Below are 20,752 nucleotides of genomic sequence, written 5' to 3'. Positions count from 1 at the left end.
TGCAACTATATTTTTTCTTTTTCTGTATTTGACTTAAATAGAAAAGCCTGTTTATACTGCCCTATATTTAATAAAATTTTTGTAAAAATATAGTCATCTGTTCTGGATTGTCTTCATCATAGACCAACGTTCATATAAATGCAGGGGAAATGATATATAACACTGTTATTATATTGGGAAATTATCATTTTTATCATCTTTAATTTCCAGGTGGGAAACATTTTTAAATTCTATATTTCACCATTTTTGCACATTTACTCCCTTGCTACATTTTTTCCCACATTTTTAAGTGTAGAGTCCATAGATTTTCGTGTATTTCCTTCAATACTTACACATTTCCAGGAGCTCGCTCTTCTTCAGTATCCACCCTCTGGTTTTGCTACAGTGAATCTCCAGTGAATCTGTATCTTCACCACCCTTCCACACACCTATCTTCTTCATGTCCTCATTACCTGCATCCATGAACCTCATTGGGTCACTTCCTCCGGCCTGATATCTCCATCTCAAACATTCTGCATCCAAGATGTCTTTCCTCTGCACACGCCGAACCCCTCTAACTTGGATTCCCCTGGAAATACTCAATTTTAATCAAGTCACCATGGGTGATATCCTGACCTCCATCTGCTCTAACTTTGCTCCTATCTTTTCGTCAGTCACACCATAGATTATGGCAAATATCACACACCATTTTCCTTTAATATCGACATGTTTAGAATCAGTTTTCATTTTTGTGTTCGCCGTTTCAAATGCAACCTTTATGTCCGGTGTTCCACGCATGAAGATTCCTCCACTTCACTCACCTCTGACCATCTAACTTAGTGAATATATATTTTTCCCTGGGTTTTTTTCCATTTAAAAGGAGAAAGATAATTGGCTTTCCGGCCTGAAGCTTCATCACCAGGTGGACGGCCATTAGTGTGTGTGTGCAGACTAGATGTGCCCTTTCCTCGGACATGTAAGGTGCCTGTAGCTCCATTACTGCACAGAAACACAAGTGAGAGCAGGATGAGGACAGATTTGTCTGCTTCATGCCTCATTTGGGGACCTATGCACTTAATGGCAGTGTGTCATAACAACCAAACATCCATTAGAGTCGTCAGACTGACCGCGGTAATTCAGCGGTTAATGGACGAGATCTCATTTGGAGGGCATTTAAATGTGAAGAAAACAACAGTTACATTTTGTTTTTAAAGTGTGATGGAGTGTGCTTGAACTCAATCGTATTAACAGAGAGGCCAACCTGAATAACAATGTGCTGTGTTACGTCGGAGGAAATGTACTTGTGCCGTGGACGACAGTCTACATTTGCATAAAAGAAAATTCTGCATGAACAAAAGATTCCTTAAAGATGTCTGCTGTTTACACAGCTAGCAGATGATCCAGACTGTCCACAGCCACGATTCGATCAGTGTTTACTATAAATCTGGTCACACGAGCCCAGTCAGCTTTCAACCCACATCCTGGACTTGACCGCCCGAGAACAAAAACAACCTTCTGTCGTCGCTCACTGTTGGTGACTTCACCCTGACGTAGGACATGTGAGTTCTCATAACAGGGACATTCAGTATCCTGATAAATAACCCTCCAGATGGAAACTTTTCTGTCTTTTTTATTCAGCTCACATTGTGTTTAGAGCCGCTGGAAAAGTACTACTTATTAGGGTTTGAAGTTTAGTTGAAAGTACTCAGCGAGCAGGTCATGAAAGGTCAGGACGTGAACCCATAATATATATATATATATATATATATATATATAAAATATATATATGATTAGGAAATCATATATATATTTCCTAACGTTTTGTTAAATATTTATGTTCCTATTTATTTATTCTATTATTTATTTATATATTTCGTTCTAATTCAAATTAGGAATTGATTGCTTCACTACTTTCGGTGTGTCTCATTCAATTAAACTGACAACTATTTTTTTTTCTAAATGAAATACAACATATAATTAAAATATAAAACATGTTCAAACGCCAAATCAGATCAATATTTAATGGCCAAAAACCCTTTAAAAAGTGCTTATCCGCATCCACTTCCGCTTTCTTTACGCAGCACTGACGTCAGGCAAGTTGCCACAATTCATTGGCGGATTTACCCGCATGGGAGCTGTTCCTCTACTCTGATAGGTTACTGTGTTAAATCGCCTCGTTCTTATTGGTAGCAACGTCGCTCTCTCATTGGCTGAGGTCACGCTTGGGGTATATTTGAATTCTGTGTTGAGTGGGGAAGCCGATGCAGCTGCAGACAAACACAGGAAAGGTAGGAATCCTTCGTATCTTTCTATGTATGTAGTAATTTCTGTATAAATCTCGTATTTGAATGTTCTTTCTACGCTCTGTAACGAGCTTCTTTAGTGTCAATCGTGTCGGAAATATGTGTCGTTTTGTTATCGCGGCTGGTTTGTTCGTGCACGGTGAAAGCATTTGTTCCAATATCGACGTTTTTAAAACTAGATTTTAAGACTAGATTTGCAGTTGCAGAGATAGATGCAAGACTAAAGCATCACTTTTGCTGAACTTGATGTTGTTCATTTAAAATGACAGGACATCGAAGCTAATGGATGTCACCTTTGTAATGTGTAACTGGACCATTTTTTATTTTTTATTTGTACTTAAAACTCAATGTTATTGAATTTGGTTTTGGTTACTTGAGTACTTTGTCTTCCATTAGTTAACAATTAAATATTACCCTGCCTATGACAAATATTTTTATTTATTTATTTATTTTGGGACCAATGTGCTTCATAAATCAGATATTTAAATTGGCATCTCACATATGTAGTCATGTATATATGCCAGACTTGGAAATAGTCCCAGAACTTACTCGCAGTGTCATGTATTCGTAGTTAACATGTCTGCCGAGGACACTGGAGCCGACCTGCAGTGCTGCGTGACCGTGGAACATCTCAACCCCTGCGGACAAGCAACTCGCAGACAAGTCATCCGCAAAGCCGCTGTGGTTCTGGGCAGGAATGAGTTCCAGGAGATCATCCTGCGGCTTTACGATGGAAAAGTCCCGCAGAGTTATGACCTGAAAGAGTTCAAGCTCTTCACAAAGTTTGTCAGGGATGGCAAATGCACTATCAAGCTGGGAAACATTCAGATCCTCATCTCCAACTGTCCACCAGATCGACTCAGCCTCTTTCTTAAGACTCTCTCTGTAAAACATAAAGTGTTGCAAAGCAGCAAGTCTCTTACCATGAGGGAGAAGCTCAAGGCTGGTCTGCCTCGCAGCTTTGAGACCATCAGCCCACTGCAGCTGAAAGACATTCAGAAGATTAATGAGCTTCGATGTACAGAGCCTCCTAAAGGACTTTCAGATCGTACGAATAGGACCTCAGTAGCGGGGTCAGGACAGCAGGTCAAAAGGTCAAGGAGTGAGACCAACTTCAGTCCGGTGAGCTCTCCTTGTGACATGCAAGCGCCACTGTGTATTTTCATTTTGCGGTGAATAACTGTTCTCTTCTATATTCAAGGTGAAGGGCAACCCCAGCAAGAAGCCTACTTTCTCTCTGCCGTCACGGAAACTCAACAAGGAGCAGGCGGCCGTGCTGAAAGCTGTGCTGAGTGGCAAGAACGTCTTCTTCACAGGAAGTGCCGGTAAGAATTCTGCCTCTCAGACTTGCATCTGTGGATCATTGGTTACTGTGACTCACGACTGTTAAGAGCAACATCTGTCATATCGTCATCTAAAGTCAAGGAAAAAACAGCCAGTTGTCTGTAAACTGTACCATTCCTGAGGCCTTTTTACATGAAGAAGAAACAAACAAGGGTTGCTCATCTTTCGCTCTGTGTGCTCATAACTTTATTAAAAAACTCTAATCTTGAGACCAACAGATTTGTTCCAGACAAACTCATTCAGCAGATCAGCCGGAGCAGTGCAACGGCTATGAATAATTTAGCAACCTTGACTCTTCTCTCTTTTGTCCATCCACACACTTGAAATATTTACTGTACAAGACGGTGCCTGAACCCATCATGGATGCTGTTTATATTGCATTTTAAATACTTCACATGATTAAATATTGATACAGTAATCATAAAGAGCGAAGCCCACGAACTCATTGAATTACTAAACAAGTTGTGCTTTTGTCATATTGAACCGCCAATATTGGCGGTTGTCTTTTGCTGCACAGCAGAATAAGTGTTGTTAATGCTATTCATGTTGGTGTAAATTAGTTTTCTGTTGTGATACATTCTCTGCTGTTGGACAAATTTAGCGTTGTCGAACCATGAATAGTGACGCTGCCTGGAGGCCACTTAAATATCCGACCACCAAGGCATGAGCATATTTATAAAAAAAAAAAAAAAAAAGAAAAGACAGAAATAAAATTCTTTGGAAAATTTGTGACTCCCAAATTTTATTTATTTTTCTAATTTCTATTAAATTTGTTGAAGATTGTTCCAGCTTACTCTCCTGGAAATATGGTTCTTATAATTCAACATAAAAACATGCTGTTCTTGTCTTTAAAAAACTGTTTATCATGACAATTTTAAGATGCCTTTTCATCCAAATATGAGTTTACTTTAGCATTCACTGGTCGTAGACACACTCTTACAGACAGCGCTAATACGACAACCCGCCATCAGTTAGGGACCATCAACAAAGTGTGTGTGAAGCTATGTTGAACCCGTGTTTTGAAACGCTCCTCTTGTCCTGTTGAATGTGATCTAAGGTACTGGCAAGTCCTTTCTACTGAAGAGGATTTTGGGGTCCCTCCCTCCTAAAAGCACCTTTGCCACAGCCAGCACGGGAGTCGCCGCCTGCCACATTGGAGGAACAACGTTACACAACTTCGCTGGTCAGTTCTGTAAAGTCTTATCTCTGTCCTCATTTCTCATGAAGCAGACTGTATAAACCATCAACACCTGCAGCAGGAATGCGATGAACTGTATATATAGGAAGAGTCACTTTGTCTCCGTCGGCTCTGCAGCGCCGCAGTCTAATGGTCTGACGGCACATGTGATGAATGTTTCATGAGTTCCAGTGTTGGATGTCTCTCTCTGCTGAATGATTCTTTTAATTATATCTTAATGTGAAGTCCATTGCACGCAGACATTTAATTCATCAATCTGACCAGATGTTCTCCTCTGTTCCTGCTCTCTTGTAGGCATTGGCTCTGGTTCGGCCCCGCTGGAGCAGTGCATCGAGCTGGCCCAGAGGCCCGGCGTCCTGCAGCACTGGACCAGCTGTCGGCACCTCATTATCGATGAGATCTCCATGGTGGAGGCGGAGTTCTTCGACAAGCTGGAGGCGGTGGCTCGGTGAGCTCACTGGCGTCTCTGACTTTATAATAGTTTAAGGCACTAAGGAACCATAGCAAAGTAGAACGATAACAATCGGCTGCTGTGTGGAAGGTCGGTGAGAAGGTCCACGGAGCCGTTCGGAGGCATCCAGTTGATCATCTGTGGAGACTTCCTCCAGCTACCTCCTGTGTCCAAAGGAAAGGAAAAAGCCAAATTTTGCTTCCAGGTCAGAGTCGGCCCAATGTGTTTGGTATGATTTTAGAAATCAGGTCAATAAAAGGTTGAGTCTCTACAATGTTCCCATCTCTTGCCTTGATCATATGTGGTGGTGACTTCCTTGTTCTGCGTCTCTTTTGACACCACAGGGCAGAAGTTGGCGCAAAGTCATCCAGCTCAACATGGAGCTGACGGAGGTGCGGCGACAGACTGACCAGTTCTTCATTTCTCTACTGCAGGCCATCAGAGTGGGCAGGTGACGCCGATAACTTATCGTACACGATGTACCGCCAAACACAAGCTCCACGATGACAATTTTGCATCTCCTGATAAATTTGATAAACACACGGCTCTCTGTATTGGACCTGCGCACATGAACATGACGAGACGGTGCGCCGCGCTCTCCAGCTCTGAGGCGTTTGACAGCCAACACCGGCGTGTGACAGTTGTGGAGAGTGTGGTGGAGTTTGGTTCACAATCCTAGTCTTACACTTACTTTTAATACAGAGAACCTTTGATAAAGACACTGGTCGACTCTGAGGTTCTGTGACGCGGTCATCTGCCTTGGTTCACATCAACGCATGCAGGTCTCCTGCTGCGCTGGCACCTCGGCGAAACACCGTGGTGAAAATAGTTGGATATTGGACGGAGCTCCGCTCCAGTACTGGTGGCAGTGTCCCCATTAGGGTTCACTGATCGCGGACACACTCTCACAGAATTTCTCTATACTATATACTTGATACTTACTATTATACTTATCTCATACTCATCATAAAACAGTTTGAAGAGAGACTGTATTGTGTTCAACACATGGAATAGAATGGAAATATTTATCGTAATTATCATTATCGAAGAAAGTACAACATTTATCGCAATAACTTTTTTTGTCCAATCCTGACCTGACACCAACACGACCTTGGTTTGCTTCACGTCATTTCATTTCAATCCTGCCATCCAGGGTGACTGAGGAAGCCACTGCAAAACTTTTGGACAGCGCCTATCACGACATCGACCAGGATGGAATTGTGGCCACCAGGCTTTGCACGCACAAGGATGACGTGGAGCTCACTAATGAGAACAGGCTCCAGCAGCTGCCAGGTCTGACATCTTTCCCGCTTCGGTACTCGTGTTGCTTTGGACATGAATCGAGGTGAAAATTGCCTCCAAAATGTCTGTAATTGGTGTGTGGTGCCATGACTTTTATCTTCCTGTTGAAGGAATATAGCTTCCCTCAGATCTTCTGGGCTGTTACTACACGGAGAGTTGAGATGCAGCTGACTGGCTGCTCCTCAGTCTAGACAGTGAAAAGCGTCTTTCAATGACATGTTGATCCATGACTAGTCATTCATTCACAACATGAGTGTATCTGCAGCAGAGTCAGTGCCAATGCAGATGGAAAGATGCACGTGATGTCACACTAGCATAGAGTCAGTCCCTTTTTAAGAAGATCCATTCTTACTGGAGAACACTAGAGATCCAGACCAGCAGCCGTGACCCCACCACTGGAGTGGGCTGCGATTTTGAAGTTGCTATGGAGATGATCATTTATACAGGAAATAAGATGAAAATAAGATACGAAATGTCAAAATATTGTTCAAAGACTTGTGTTTAAATTTGAAACATAAACAATGAACCTCGCCACATGTGCTCCAAGTCACGGTCCTAAGACTTGGACCGCCATCAGAGCCACGATCAATACGATTTACATGGCTTAGTTCCACTTTGTCATTCCCTAAACTAAATACATGGCATGTGTTTCACCTATTATTCATACTCTCTAAATCATACAAACATGAGTGAAATATGAACGAATAACAGTTCCTTGAAGAAGTGACTATCACAGGTTCCATAATTGTTGGTTTGTTTTTGTTTTGTTTTTTTCCTTTCTAAATGCCATAAAGTAACTTGTTCGGAACAGACCTCAGTTGTATGTGATATTTTCTATTTGATTCTAATTGTGTTGTAAAGCGGTTTACAAATCTGTGGCCACGTCTCTTTGGCTTGGACATCACAAGCCGCTTTTCATGACGTAAATACTGCCGTCTGTGTTTTGGTGACGTCAGACTGTCAAGTGGAGTTGTATTGCTTCAATGTTTTCAGGGGCCGTGCGTGTTTTCGAGGCCCATGACAGCGACCCAGCGTTGGTGAGGACAATCGATGCCCACAGTCCTGTCAACAGAGTCATCCAGCTGAAAGTGGGAGCTCAGGTAACATAGTGGATGCTTCTGGTTATTATAGTATTAACCTCACTGCTAATCTTCATGTAACCCCTTGTGCAACAACATTGACTTTTTTGCGGGGATTTCTCACCATCCAACTTCCATTTTGTTCTGCATTTATGCACTTAAAATTGAAAAGGAGCGATGGAAGACTGTCATTTCATATTTCAAGGCTCCATCAAGTAGCTGGACACTTGACTTGGCAGTTAAAGGGTTAATAAACCTCTGTCACACACCTGCTGTGTAGCCCCCCATTATTTTGTGCAGCCATCAATACACATCAGTCTGGTGAGTCACAGACTTGTCTAACCACCTCTTCCCTCCAAGGTCATGCTGACAAAGAACCTGGATGTCGCTGGAGGTTTGGTGAACGGAGCACGAGGGGTGGTCCTTTCTTTTGAGCCCGGAGCTCACGGTCAGTGATCAAAGTTTCTTCTCCCTGATTCAACGCTGCATTAAAGTGAGCAAACTTCACGTTAAAGTCAAATAAACTGGACTCTTCAGTCCAACCTGATCAAGCAAACATTTCACCGGCATGTCAGTAAACCTACCTGTGTTATACCGAATAGCTCGAGTGAGCTACTCTGTTGTATGAATCATATTCAGACACTAACATGATGTCACTTTGCAGGACGCCAATGCAAATGTGGGTTTGATGCTGTCAGAATGTGGACCATAATTTGGCTTTATCACTTACTGTGCTGCTTTTAATGTGCCATTTGCCTCCATCTTTATTAGCACTATAATAAATATGGAAAAATCCTAAGTGCTGTAATGATAATGGAATAATATAAATCCTTATCTACAAAGTTGTTCACATTGTCATTATTGTTTAGAAGTCAGCTCAGCAGCAGCACAAATGTCTCCCTGAGCACTGACCGTGTGACTCTTCTCACTGCCTGAAGGTCTGCCACGTGTGCGCTTCCGGTGCGGCGTGACCGAGGTGGTGAAGCCTGAGCGCTGGGTGTTCAAGTCAGGGGGCGGGATCCACCTGAGCCGTCAGCAGCTGCCACTCAAACTGGCCTGGGCCATCTCCATCCATAAAAGCCAGGTGAGCTTTGTCTTCAAACAGTCAAGTCTTTTGTAGGACACCAGGAAATAATTCCATCGTACTGTTCAGCGTAATAGTGAGAAGGTTCCCAACTATTGCAAGACTCCCTGCAGTGGTCAGTGCCTCTCATGAATGGTGAAGTGCCAGCTGTTCTGGAAGGCCTCGGATCTCTCCAGGAAGAGCGGGAGATAGTGAAGCTAACCACAACTGGAATCCCCAAACTACGATGCCTTATTATAAATCTTAAATCTTGCTCACTGCTCTTCTGTGTTTTCTATAAATGTTGAGGCAATGAGGTGGAAATTGAAATGGGACCCCATTTCGATCAATGATGTGACACAAAGTGATGAAGCAGAAGCAGGGAATGAGTGAGTGAAGGTTGGCTCTGGAGGTATGAGTCAGAGATGACACGAATGGACCTGACTCCACCTGATGATTCACTTCACAGTATCGTCTCATTGAATTCAGAGTTGGCTGGAGACAGTAGTGACGAAAGAGGAGAAGTGGTTTCACAGAATATTTGCGCGGACAGGAAGCCTCTGTATGCGACGATGTTCGAGTCCAGGTCTTTTCCGAGTGCGAATGGTTCCGAATACGGCCACTTTCTTCTGCTCTGTCGACGCCGAGCCCTTGGACTACATGAATAATCCATGCTCCATCGTCGTCCCTCATCAGGAATTTTACCGGCAGCTTCCACTGTGCTCCTAATATCCTGGTCCTGGAAGTGGTTGGTGACAGATAGTAGCCCCATGAGAAATTGAGGTCATGACCTGCTGGTGTGCAGCTCCAACTCCAGTTCCGGGCCTCTCACCTACAACGCTGCAGAGGAAATAACAGTTTAAGAGTGTGGAATAATGGCGGTTGGCGCAAAGTAATGTTAATACGTTTATATACAGTTCATATGTAGGTGTTAGTTTAAGTTTTATTGTGAATTTACCTGTTTTTACGGGCTAATAGGATGTTTATACGGTGCCAATTACACGCATTTGAAATATGCTATAGCGAGCACAGATATGAAAATGGCTACTGGATTCAATTCAGAAGTTGAGGATGTGTTGTATTCACTTAAAAGCACTCATACTTTAGTTGGCATCAAATGCTGTCTAACACAGGAAGCTAGCATCGACTGCTAACTTGTGAAATTATAGCAAATGCTAGCGACTTGCTATGTATGTTTAAGTTTGTCATGAATTTACCTGTTTTTAAGAGCTAATGGGATGTTTAAATGGTGCCAATTACACGCATTTGAAATATGCTATAGCTAGCACAGATATGAAAATGGCTACTGTATTAAATTTGAGAAGTTGGCATCAAATGCTGTCTAACACAAGAAGCTAGCATCGAATGCTAACTTGTGAAATTATAGCAAATGCTAGCGACTTGCTATGTATCTTTAAGTTTGTCATGAATTTACCCGTTTTACCTGGCTTATGGGATGTTTAAACGGTGCCCATTGCAAGCATTTGAAATATGCTATAGCTAGCACAGATATGAAAATGGCTACTGTATTACATTTCAGAAGTTGGCATCAAATGCTGTCTAACACAAGAAGCTAGCATCGAATGCTGACTTGTGAAATTATAGCAAATGCTAGCGACTTGCTATCCAGCTGCAGTTCACGTCATTTTTGTGTGCTAGCTTGTTTTTATATCATCCAAACGCAGCTCTATTTAAACAGCCGATGCACTTGTTGAATCTGTGGTGAAATAAAGTGCTGCCAGTGTTCTGTGTTTCTGTTGTCATGCCACTGTACAGTCGTTTTTCAGTGCGATGAAATACTAGAAGTTTAATATCTTGTGATTTAATGAACTGAAAGCTTCCAAAGATGTAATGTGAGTCTGTCTCAATATTAAGCTGCAGAGCGAGCGTCCATCCTGAATATTTCATGAGCTGAAGAGATTCACTTGTGGTGAAGCGAAACACCAAACATGGCCCTTTCCTCAGTCTTTGATTCTGTACAGTCAATGTTTAACAGTCGCCACTGACACATATTGGCTTCCTGTTCAGTATTCTGTGGGATGGCCTCATATGCCAATGTCTCCTGCTGGAACTGTCCTCCATGAACTGTTCCATCTGAGCTGACCACCTGTCAGTCAGGCTGAACCAGTCTTGTACTGTAGACTGGCTTTTACTGAAACAGTTGCTCATTCCAGTTGCAATATATTTAAAGAAATGTTTAACTATTTTTAAGAAGTATTCCTGATTCTGTCACCATTTGTTTCCTATATTGACTCATGTTGTGCTTGGTGGCAGGGAATGTCCTTGGACTGTGTGGAAATCTCACTCGCCCGTGTCTTTGAGAGTGGCCAAGCCTACGTCGCCTTGTCCCGTGCTCGGAGTTTGGAAGGTCTACGGGTGATGGATTTCGACCCTCATGTGGTCCGGGCTGACCCCGATGTTTTGCTCTTCTATAAGAAACTCAGAAAGGAGAGGCTGATGATGCAGGTCAGTCGAGGAAGGACATTTGGAACATGTCTTCCTGTCTCTTACTTTCTAAATCCCATGTTTGTTTGGTTTTTTTTTGTCAGGCATCAATGGACGACTTTATTGGAAACGACAAGGAAAACTCCTGGTGAAGAAGATTGCTGAACGACTTCCTTATAATGTTGCACAGAAATCATGGGTTTACAGAGACTTTTTTTTTATTTTTAATCCCCCAACCATGACCTCACCCTGACTATGCTGTTCTACTGCCATCTTGTGTGCAAATGTGATATTTTTCCTTTTGAATATATTTTTACTAACTTATTGACTTTGAGTAAATTTTTAAACAAATCCAAAACATGATTTTTTTTTCTCTCTCTCTCTTCTTCGGCTATGTGTGGGAAGTTAATCTTGGCACCACATCACTGCATCCTCAACAAAAACCATTTAGTTTGAGCTTGACTCCTGGAGCAGCCCTTCATCCTTTCAGCATTCCAGCAGATGGTCATGTCATTTTCTTCTAATAGTTCCATTGAATACAAGGAACTTTGATTTGAACCAGAACATTTGTCTTAATAGTTTGTTTCAAGGGGTAACTGCCTTATCTGGGGCTCCAAACTCGAAATCAAAACTCAAGCATATAGCTTAAATAGCTCTCTGGTTAGCGAACATTTAACCTCTTAATATCCACTGAACTAAATGGCAAAGTGAGTTCTTTTAAGCTGACGTAGCAAAACAGAACCCCGTTTGTCCCTTTCAAGGGCCAACATATGCACATTCTAGTGTTAATGTTTCAACACTGCCACCTAGAGGCGGCAGAAGGACGTCATGTTGTGGGTGACCGACTAAATTTTAATACATCGCATTACGTCCTCTGGAGTCACACAAATATCTGATTTAATGAAGAATCACTCATCCTTCATTGTTCAGTTGGATGTTTTTATTCATGGCAACCATCATCATTTACAGCAACAGAATAAAAGACAGACCAGTGAGGTTATGTTACAAGTGACAAAGGGAATTCAGCTGCAGTCAGAGGAACCGGATCATTTGACATTATGGAACAGCTTGTGTGCCACCTGGATGGGAAACAAATACACGATGAAAGGTTGGATTGAAGCACAGCTCCTCTCTATCTGGGCTCACTTACACAATGGTCCCGTGCGTGCAAGAAGTCGAAAAGCTCCTCAGTGCACTCCTCTTCGGTGTTGGATCTGGAGCTGACTCGGGCTTCGCACAGTTCCAGACGCTCCTTGTAGTGGACGCAGTGTTCCGTCTGCTCACACTTGGCCCGGATTGTTTCTAGCGGGTCCTGAGGGTGTAGAAAGCAGCTCATCACTCCGTTTATTCACCATAATAATTTGCTATTCAAACACTAATGTGCAACTTATGCTATTTGAACTACGCGGAAGATTCTGCAGGGAAATGTGGACACAATAAACTACAGTTTTTAATACATTAATCTTTACATTTTTTTGGAGAATAAAGGCTGAGGCTTTTTGAATGGTTACTTTTTTAATCAATCTCCAGTCTGGATATAAACTTTGTTCATGATTCACACGACTGTTAAGTAAGGAAAGGCTAAGAAGTCATAATCCCGCACCATAAAGAGATTTAGGGCACAGCGACACCAAAAGTAATCACAGGTCAGAAGATTACTCAAGCACAACCAGACAAACCACTAGTACAGTTGAGAATCAAAGCTGGCTGCACAATAAGGTCATGAGAACAGCTGAACCCCTAACATGACCCCTGTTTCATGACCGTTCATGGACATCAGAAGTAATAAATATGTGACGTGACAAACCCGTATTTAAAAGGCGACACAACGCAAACTTACCACCATTTCTTCCTCTTCTTCCTCCTCCTCCTCTTCCTCCTCCGCTTCTTCCTAAACACATAAAAACATGAACAGATCAAAAAAATGCTTGAGTTTAATCATCTAGAAAATTCTGATAAAATTTCGTTATCAATAACAAAGGGTATTGTAGACAATAGATCGATAAACAATTAAAACGACAGTCCCATTTGATCTAAATGGAACGCAGTTATTTAAATCTATGACTTTGCCATTCAAACAGCGATCTAAAGCAGGTGTTAGTGACCACACTGGTGTCGCTGCAGAGCAGTTGTGTAACCCTGACTAACATACAGCATCTCGACAAAGATTCTCTCACCTCCTCCTCGGGATCCCCGTTACCGATCATTTTCCTCTCATAAACCATGTTTACAGACTTAAACTAGTCTCCGATATTCCCTGACAGGACCGTAGCCCAGACCCGTGGTCGCAGCTAATTTCGCTTGAGGACGCAAAGGTCGGTCACACGCAGGAAACGTTAGGCACGCTTTCCGGAAACTCGCAGCAATTGGTTTAAATTAACACCGACACGGATTATATCCAATCAACGTACTGAATCTGTTATACGCCCCGCCTCTGTAGTCAGCACGCTCACGGAACGTTAGAAGCAGGTACGGTAGCGAAGCCGGACTGAAAACACTGACACACCAGCGCCATGGTTTTGCTCTTGGACTCAAGACTTCTTTTGAATAAAATTAGAGACATCAGATGTTTCACTCCCAGGCGAAACAGAGTGAAAGTGAAATGGGTATGTAGAATTTTGCCTTTTATAAAACCGGAATCGAATGCTGACCAGTGAAAAGTAATGAAATGATGCTTCATAAAAAGCTGATGTTGTGTGTTGGGAACAGGCGGCTTCACGTCCCAAGTATCCTCCCACAACTGTCGCCCTCCAGCACTGTGATGTGAACTACGGTTCCCAGCTGGGGGACATGTGGCCATCTATCCGAGTAGCTCTGCTTTCAGAGAGGAAATATGGAGCTCTGATCAACAATTTCTCACATGATGACAGTCTGCTGGAGAGTCTTAAAGAGCAAGGCTGCGTCGACTTCTTCTGTGACACCGAGTCAGTCGGTAGGTTTGAGTGATTAGACACTGTGCAAAGCAGTTTTCCTCAGTCTGCCTCAATGTTTCGTTCGAATCATCATTGCGTGTATTTTCATACAGGGTGTCGTTCACTGTTTTAATACCTATGCTAAGCATTACATTCAGGTTATTAAGCATTTTCCTGATTTTCACAGCTCAGTCAGGTGCAGAAGAAGCATCTGGTGCTGAATTTCAAGGGAGCCTTCGCCCTTCATATGTAGATCAATCTGTCAATGAAACACCATCAGCTCTCAGTCCTAAGATCCAGTGTCTGGTGTTTCCAAGAGGAGATATTTCACGCTTCAAACCTGCCAAGTAAGTTTGTGTGCTAGTAAAACTGTTCCATGGCTGATCTCATTGCACCTCTTCGTATTCTCAAGTCTTTTCTCTGCTTCCCGTAGACCAGACATGTTTGGATTGTTGGGTTACTATCTGATGGATGCAGCGTCTGTGCTTCCATGTCTCGCTCTGGACGTCCAGGAGGGTCACAGTGTGCTGGACCTCTGTGCAGCTCCTGGCGGGAAAACCTTGGCTTTGATGCAGACCCAGTCCGTCCGTAAGATCCCAGATTCTATTCTGCGACATCATAGATCCCGCCCTCATGTCCTACTCTTGTCCTCTGCAGGGTTTTTGTGTGTGAATGATTCTTCAGTATCCCGGACAACACGACTGCGAGGCGTCCTCAATAGCTACATTCCCAAACAGTATTTGACCGATGAGAACCTGCGAATCACCTCTTTTGATGGCACTAAATGGGGGGAAATAGAAAGCAACACATTTGATCGTGTAAGAAGATATGAGACTTGACACTTAAAAAGACTAAATTCTTTGTATAAAACCACTGTCTCCTGATGTTTAGGTCCTTGTTGATGTCCCCTGCACCACTGACAGACACTCCCTCATGGAGGAAGACAACAATATATTCAGTAAAATGAGAACTGGGGAGAGGCGGAGGTTACCTGCGCTGCAGCTGGAGTTGCTTTTGTAAGTTTGTATGGACCTGAACTACTTTATGGTTACAGTGCATATGTGCGTAATATACACTATGACTGGACCGTGGCTTGGTCTGTATTTAAAATGTCTGCTGCTGTTATGATTTATTTTGACAGCTGTGACTATCTACTGAGAGATAGATGCAGTACTACTTTCTACTTCATTTTACTTTATATTGAGTAAAGAAATAACATGTTCTCTGCAGAGCTGGAATCCAAGCAGCGTGTCCGGGTGGAGAGATTGTTTACTCCACCTGCACCCTCTCCAACACGCAGAATGTGTCTGTGGTCGAACAAGCCATCCACAGCGCTCGCGAGAACTGTGGCATCAAGGTTGAGGTGAGTGAGACGCAACAGCACCAATAGTAAAGATGCTGAATTCCAAATGTAACTGACTTCTTCGCATCACATCTCTTTCCTCCTCCCTCACCGCACCCACTTGCAGGTTGTGGACCTGCAGTCACTCACACACACGTTCAGAAAAACCTTTCACTTTGCTTCCGACCTTCCACTGGGTGAGATGGTGGTTCCGCACTTGGCTGCCAACTTTGGACCTATTTATATGTGCAAACTCAGGAGGCTGACGTAGAACTTTTAAGGACACACACGCTGACCATCCCCCGAAACGGCTTCTGGACTTCATATACACAAAAACACAAATAAAATCCATGTCGGGTCAAGAAACTATGTAAGGTCTGAATTTACTTTTCTGGATCTGTTTACAGAATTTTAAAAATAAATAAATAAAATGTGCTTTAGGCATTATTATGTGTTTAAAATTCTTTTAAATCCATGCAGTTTTATATATGGCCGGGAGGTGGCAGCACAGAGCAACACAAAACGTATTTTCTCTGACCACTTAAAAGTCTCCTAAATTTGTAACTTCGACCCTGTTTGTCACCAAAATGGGCACCGTATGTTGTCACTTATACAAAATCCTATCGCAAAATTCCTTCACCACATTATTTTTTCTTCGATGTTCACACTTATTTCCTTACAAAAGTATGTTTTAATGATTTTTCAGTCGCATTTTAAAAATTAACAGGTGAGTAAAACAATTTTGTAAATTAATATTATACAGTCTTTTAGTGCACTTTTCCTACTTTTTTTGTAGCAATCTTTCTTCCCCATAGGTGAATCAGAATCAGCTTTATTGCCAAGGTCAGTGAGGATCCCCCCCAACTAGGAAAGTGCTTTGGAACAAGGCGCAATAATGAACAAAACACAATAGTAATAATATTAATAATGGCTGTGGTTGTTCAAAGATACAGGCCCGAGTGTCGCCAAATGTCTTTTCAGTTGAAAACATCCGTAACTGAAGTGTCCTCCTGACCTGCCAGGTGGCTTCCGATGAACGCATGCAGAGCATTTAGCAAAGGACTTCACTGACACTCTCATTTCCTTTAGGCAAACCTCTCTCCTCTGAAAACATCTCGGTTATTCATCAGTTCTGATGCCTTTGCCTGGTAATGTGGCAGCAGGCCATAATGAAGAGGCAGGTAATAGCTCCTCTGACCGTTTTCAGTCCCTGCAACTTTCATTACGTCGCTCTGTTTTGCATCACTCAGAGGTGAAACCTGGTAATATGAGCCCGGATACCTATTTCCCGTCGCACCAGCGATGACCCTTTATGTTGTCCTGCCCAGGCAATGTAGCATGAAGAAGGTGTGTGCGTCGATGTGTGTGTGTCTAACGAGTAGTGCACAGAGGGGTGTCATTAAGAAGCCGACTCCCATCCCCGCGCGGGGACGGACGGCAGCCATGCGGCTCTCAGATGAACATTAAAGAGGCAGCAGAGATCTGAAATGGGACGTCTCGCCCTGTTTTGCCCTTCCGCTTTTTGATTCCACAGATGAGTGCAGATAATTTTGTGTGCGATTGTGAGTGATTACTGTATTACTGCGGTAAAAGGGGGATGTATCGGGGAATGCAGAGGGAATTAATGACACATAAAAACTATTTTTGTATTGACTGCTTTCGTCCGCGGGGCCTGCAGTGCCTGTTCGCACGTCTTGTGATTACCTAAACGTATTGTAAATATGTGTTTCCGATGGGCTCCTCCATAAATTTACATGTTTTAACACTCAGGAGACGGCGGACGGTTAGAGATGAGTTACTCTCCATTCTGTCTTTGGACTCGAGCGGTTGCCTGTGTTATTATTGACTCAGCCAATGAAGCGCCCAGAGTTTTGTCAGTGGCATGCCGTGTATTATCAAGATGGATATTATGGATTTAGCGACGCAGACGCGCGGCCCACCGTCTCCTCAATTTTGATGTTTTCTTTTTGTCGATAAACAGACAAAACCATCCGAATAGCATTACCCCTCTGTGCCGCACAAGTCGCTGAGCAAATGAGCTTTCTAGTTCTGAAGTTGTGAAGTCATCAAGTCGGGGATGGAGGGGCTGAAAAGGTTTCTGAATTCAGCAGCCGATTCACTTCGTCTAAGTGATTCTGCTGTGCCAAATAAATCTTCACATCACCCTCCCAAAATCTTCCTGCCAACATGTGGGAAGCAGTCTCACTTAAAAGATGGTTATATTTCATTAGACTGCACCCGTGCTCAGGGACGCACACTTGTTTATTTTATATATTTATATGTTCAAACTCTACTTCGTCATTTTGCTTTTGCTGCTACTACATTGGTTCTCATGTTGTTCTTCCTCTCCTCTGTGGTCTGTTTAGTCAGTTATGTCACAGGAACCTACTTTCTAAACTAATGGTTTTCCATTATAAGTTTATTTAACTAGTTCAAAGAGGAAGATGTGATTTAATAATGAGTATGAATAACAGGAGTTCCTGGTCCACTGATCACACTGATGCACAAGACACAGCTAGGATTATAACAACAACAACAAACATGGAGGAATCCCTGAACAAAAGCAAACAAAAGCAGTTTGCGTTTGTTCAGGGATGTTTTTCACTACACAATGATCGGGGTATATATATATATATATATATAAACACAATGTTTACAACAAATTATTTTTAGAAGTAGTGTATTTTTATTTCTACTAAAACAATTGTATTTCCCATCCATTGATCCTGAAGCTTTTGAAAAGATATTTTTTGGTAGCATCACCTGCCAGTGCTTCATGTCTCAGTGGTATAAAGACAGGATGTGGTGCGTGGCCCCTCACTGCTGAATGAGGAAGCGTCTGCCTCCTGCATGGTGGTCTGTGATGGTGCGATCAGGTCCAAGATAAATGGGTTGATAAGCCTCTTAACAGTGGCGCCTGTTGCTGGTGCGCCATTAATGAGTGTTGACGCTGATTTAAAAACAAGCGATGGACTTGTAAACTGATGATAGTGCAGTTTCCCAGCCCAGAGGTGAAGATCACATGTGTCCCTGCTGGGAGTGGCAGAGCAGGGTCTTTGTCACAGATGCTCTCTGCAGATTGAGCCCAGCAGGACGGCAGCCGAGGGGCAGACAGGGGTGGGACCATTTACTGGGGATTCACCTCTCTGTTTGCAAATCTCAGCAAACAGTCTTCATTCAGGAAAGCGTGAGGAAAGAATTAACAAGGCTGAAACGTATGTTTGTGATCAGAAATATTAAAATGGATTCATTTGAGAGCATTAATTGACAGGAAATGATGGTTGACTTGAAAGCATGAAAGCAAAAACTGGTCAGTGTTTTTATATTTCAAAGTAAAAAATATCTGCCCAACCTGTATTTCAAATTTGGAACCAGAAGTGCCACAATTGTCAAATGCATGTGGATTTAGTGACGAGGAAATGCAAGATATATTTTGTGAAAAAAAGTGTGTATAAAAATAAAAAAGTAGGAAAGTATTTGCATATCTTGAAATGGAGAACTAAATGCATGAGAAAATACTAGATATGTATCAATAAATTCACTCCTGTGTGTTAATAAATTCTGATTTCTTGGATTTAAAATGTATTAAATCAGATTATAACATGACAGTTGATCTAACGTATTTGAATTTGACGCAAATCTTTAAAATATTTTATTATTTTATGTAATATTATTTAAGAATTTATTTTAAAATAAGAAAAAATATAACGCTAAATAGATTTTTTTTAAATCCAATGTGTATTTTCTAAAATTCTATGTTAGCTGTCAAACTCTTTGTTTACGTTATATACTTACATTACCGAGACATTTAATAGTGATATAAGAGACGCCTGAGGGGGTCACTAGAGAGCATTAATCGTGACGTCCTTCTCCTGCTTCATCGTTATTGTGCCAATTGCATGAAATGTTTTTCTGTATTAGCCGAATATTATTGGTAAAAATAAACAGCTTGTTAATTCAGAAGAGACAAAATAACTAAGATGATTCACGGTTGTTTGTTTTTTTCCCCTCAAACTAAACGTGTTCTGGGAGCTGCATTTAACTGTTGAGATTCTTATGTGAGCTTCATCTGCAGTGTAAATTCTCCCACTGCCAAAAGTAATTCAGACTGCCTCAGTCTTTCACTTTTCCTGCTTTGTTTTGACCCCTTTATCGAGGCGCACCCTTCTGCTCACTGCTCCAGAGTCCGATGACTCACTTCCAAAAGTTTCATCCGTCCCTATCAGACAAGCTCTAAACAGGCGAACAGCTTTCCCTCTTTAGTTTTGGAAATCCAAGCTCAGGTTTAGGCCGCGGCCAGATTAAGAGCAGAGAATGGGGGTTTTCTTCTCAGTAAGAAGATTATCCAGGGCGGGGCGAGATGGCGGTCCGGGTGTTTAAAGGTTGAAGAGAGAAAGATGAAGGGCCACGAAAGAAAAGGTGGACACAGTTTTAACCACCTGTTGTTCAGCTCCTCTGACAGTCTTGACGCCCTCAGAGGGTTAGAAAACAATAGTTTTAAATAAGGAGCTCTTGGAGTTCTGCACCCGACTGTCAGTAGGAGCTGCGCGCCGTGCTGCAGAGTCCTGCTGGTGGTGGTTTCCAGGATGCTCTGATGTGCATCTGAGCTATGTGCTATTAGAGGGATTTCCCCGACCTGACAGCTCGCAGAATGTGCGGCGGAGTGGCGATGCCAGTGGGCCTGAAGAGCGCTGGAAACAGGATTAGGATCATATTCTGGCAGACCCTGACACCTCCTCTATTGGCCGAGGTTTCTTACGCTGGCACTTTCCTTTCTCACCGTGGTTAAAACCTTTAGGAGAACCAGGGAGGGGAGGAGGAGGGGGAGGGGGCCAGGACGCTTTGATTGAACCCCACAATGCGTGCGTGGAAGAAGCTTTAATTCTTTTATTCTCCACCACTCCTGCCTTTCAGTTCTCACCTTATCCAGTGTTTTCTTTTTTTTTACATATCATAACACAGCAGTGTCAATAGAGTAATCGCCATGCGACAGAAATACTGAACTGTCAGCACAAACTGAACCAGAATATTTTTAATTTGAGCTCTGAAAATACTGTTTGGTATGTAACAAATCTAATAATAGTTTAGGAACCTTATACTGATACTGATCATGTTTAACTGTAAATATAAACCACCACTGAGCAGCCTAACTTCAACTGTTGGACTCTTAGGACTTTTTTTTTAAGAAGTTCCTTCCACAATTTTGATATGATGTGACTTCTCTTTCTGGACTGGATTGTAACTAGGCTGAAGCACTCGCCTCATGCTGTATTGTTATCATGAGAGTCATAACCTTTAATGTACAACATGGTCATAGTCATATTGTGTTTTGGG

The 20,752-nt window shown here is 42.4% G+C and overlaps 3 protein-coding genes across 5 annotated transcripts in view; 2 read left to right on the top strand and 1 right to left on the bottom strand.

Annotated features, from left to right (window-relative positions):
* The first annotated feature begins 2,236 nt into the window (after positions 1-2,236).
* pif1 (PIF1 5'-to-3' DNA helicase homolog (S. cerevisiae)) lies at positions 2,237-11,398 on the top strand. The gene is made up of 13 exons (XM_053883849.1): positions 2,237-2,267; positions 2,854-3,404; positions 3,484-3,607; positions 4,684-4,809; positions 5,119-5,272; positions 5,366-5,480; positions 5,620-5,726; positions 6,429-6,568; positions 7,571-7,677; positions 8,017-8,104; positions 8,595-8,740; positions 10,994-11,185; positions 11,269-11,398. The coding sequence occupies exons 2-13, from the start codon at positions 2,859-2,861 to the stop codon at positions 11,314-11,316; spliced, it is 1,893 nt and encodes a 630-aa protein (XP_053739824.1). The 5' UTR covers positions 2,237-2,267; positions 2,854-2,858; the 3' UTR covers positions 11,317-11,398.
* A 688-nt stretch (positions 11,399-12,086) lies between these two features.
* On the bottom strand, positions 12,087-13,495 carry LOC128769765 (cytochrome b-c1 complex subunit 6, mitochondrial-like). The gene is made up of 4 exons (XM_053883739.1): positions 13,342-13,495; positions 13,005-13,055; positions 12,315-12,476; positions 12,087-12,243 (listed from the first exon to the last, which is right to left on the bottom strand). Exons 1-4 carry the CDS (start codon positions 13,387-13,389, stop codon positions 12,211-12,213), a joined length of 294 nt encoding a protein of 97 aa, XP_053739714.1. The 5' UTR covers positions 13,390-13,495; the 3' UTR covers positions 12,087-12,210.
* A 140-nt stretch (positions 13,496-13,635) lies between these two features.
* Positions 13,636-20,752, top strand: part of nsun4 (NOP2/Sun RNA methyltransferase 4) — a 52,837-nt gene continuing 45,720 nt past the window's right edge. For 2 of the 3 annotated variants that reach the window (XM_053884374.1, XM_053884376.1), the window contains exons 1-7: positions 13,636-13,770; positions 13,874-14,096; positions 14,264-14,423; positions 14,510-14,664; positions 14,734-14,894; positions 14,968-15,092; positions 15,307-15,439. In XM_053884374.1, coding sequence (XP_053740349.1) covers positions 13,678-13,770; positions 13,874-14,096; positions 14,264-14,423; positions 14,510-14,664; positions 14,734-14,894; positions 14,968-15,092; positions 15,307-15,439 — 1,050 coding nt within the window. In that variant the 5' untranslated portion in view covers positions 13,636-13,677. Of the gene's footprint in view, positions 13,771-13,873; positions 14,097-14,263; positions 14,424-14,509; positions 14,665-14,733; positions 14,895-14,967; positions 15,093-15,306; positions 15,440-15,545; positions 17,123-20,752 lie in introns of those variants that run through there. The other variant, XM_053884375.1, reaches the window with a different exon arrangement.

This window comes from Synchiropus splendidus, chromosome 13 (assembly GCF_027744825.2).
Source record: "Synchiropus splendidus isolate RoL2022-P1 chromosome 13, RoL_Sspl_1.0, whole genome shotgun sequence".
Lineage (NCBI taxonomy): Eukaryota > Metazoa > Chordata > Actinopteri > Syngnathiformes > Callionymidae > Synchiropus > Synchiropus splendidus.
Note: the sequence above shows the minus strand (reverse complement) of the source record. Positions and strands in the feature narration are given on the sequence as shown.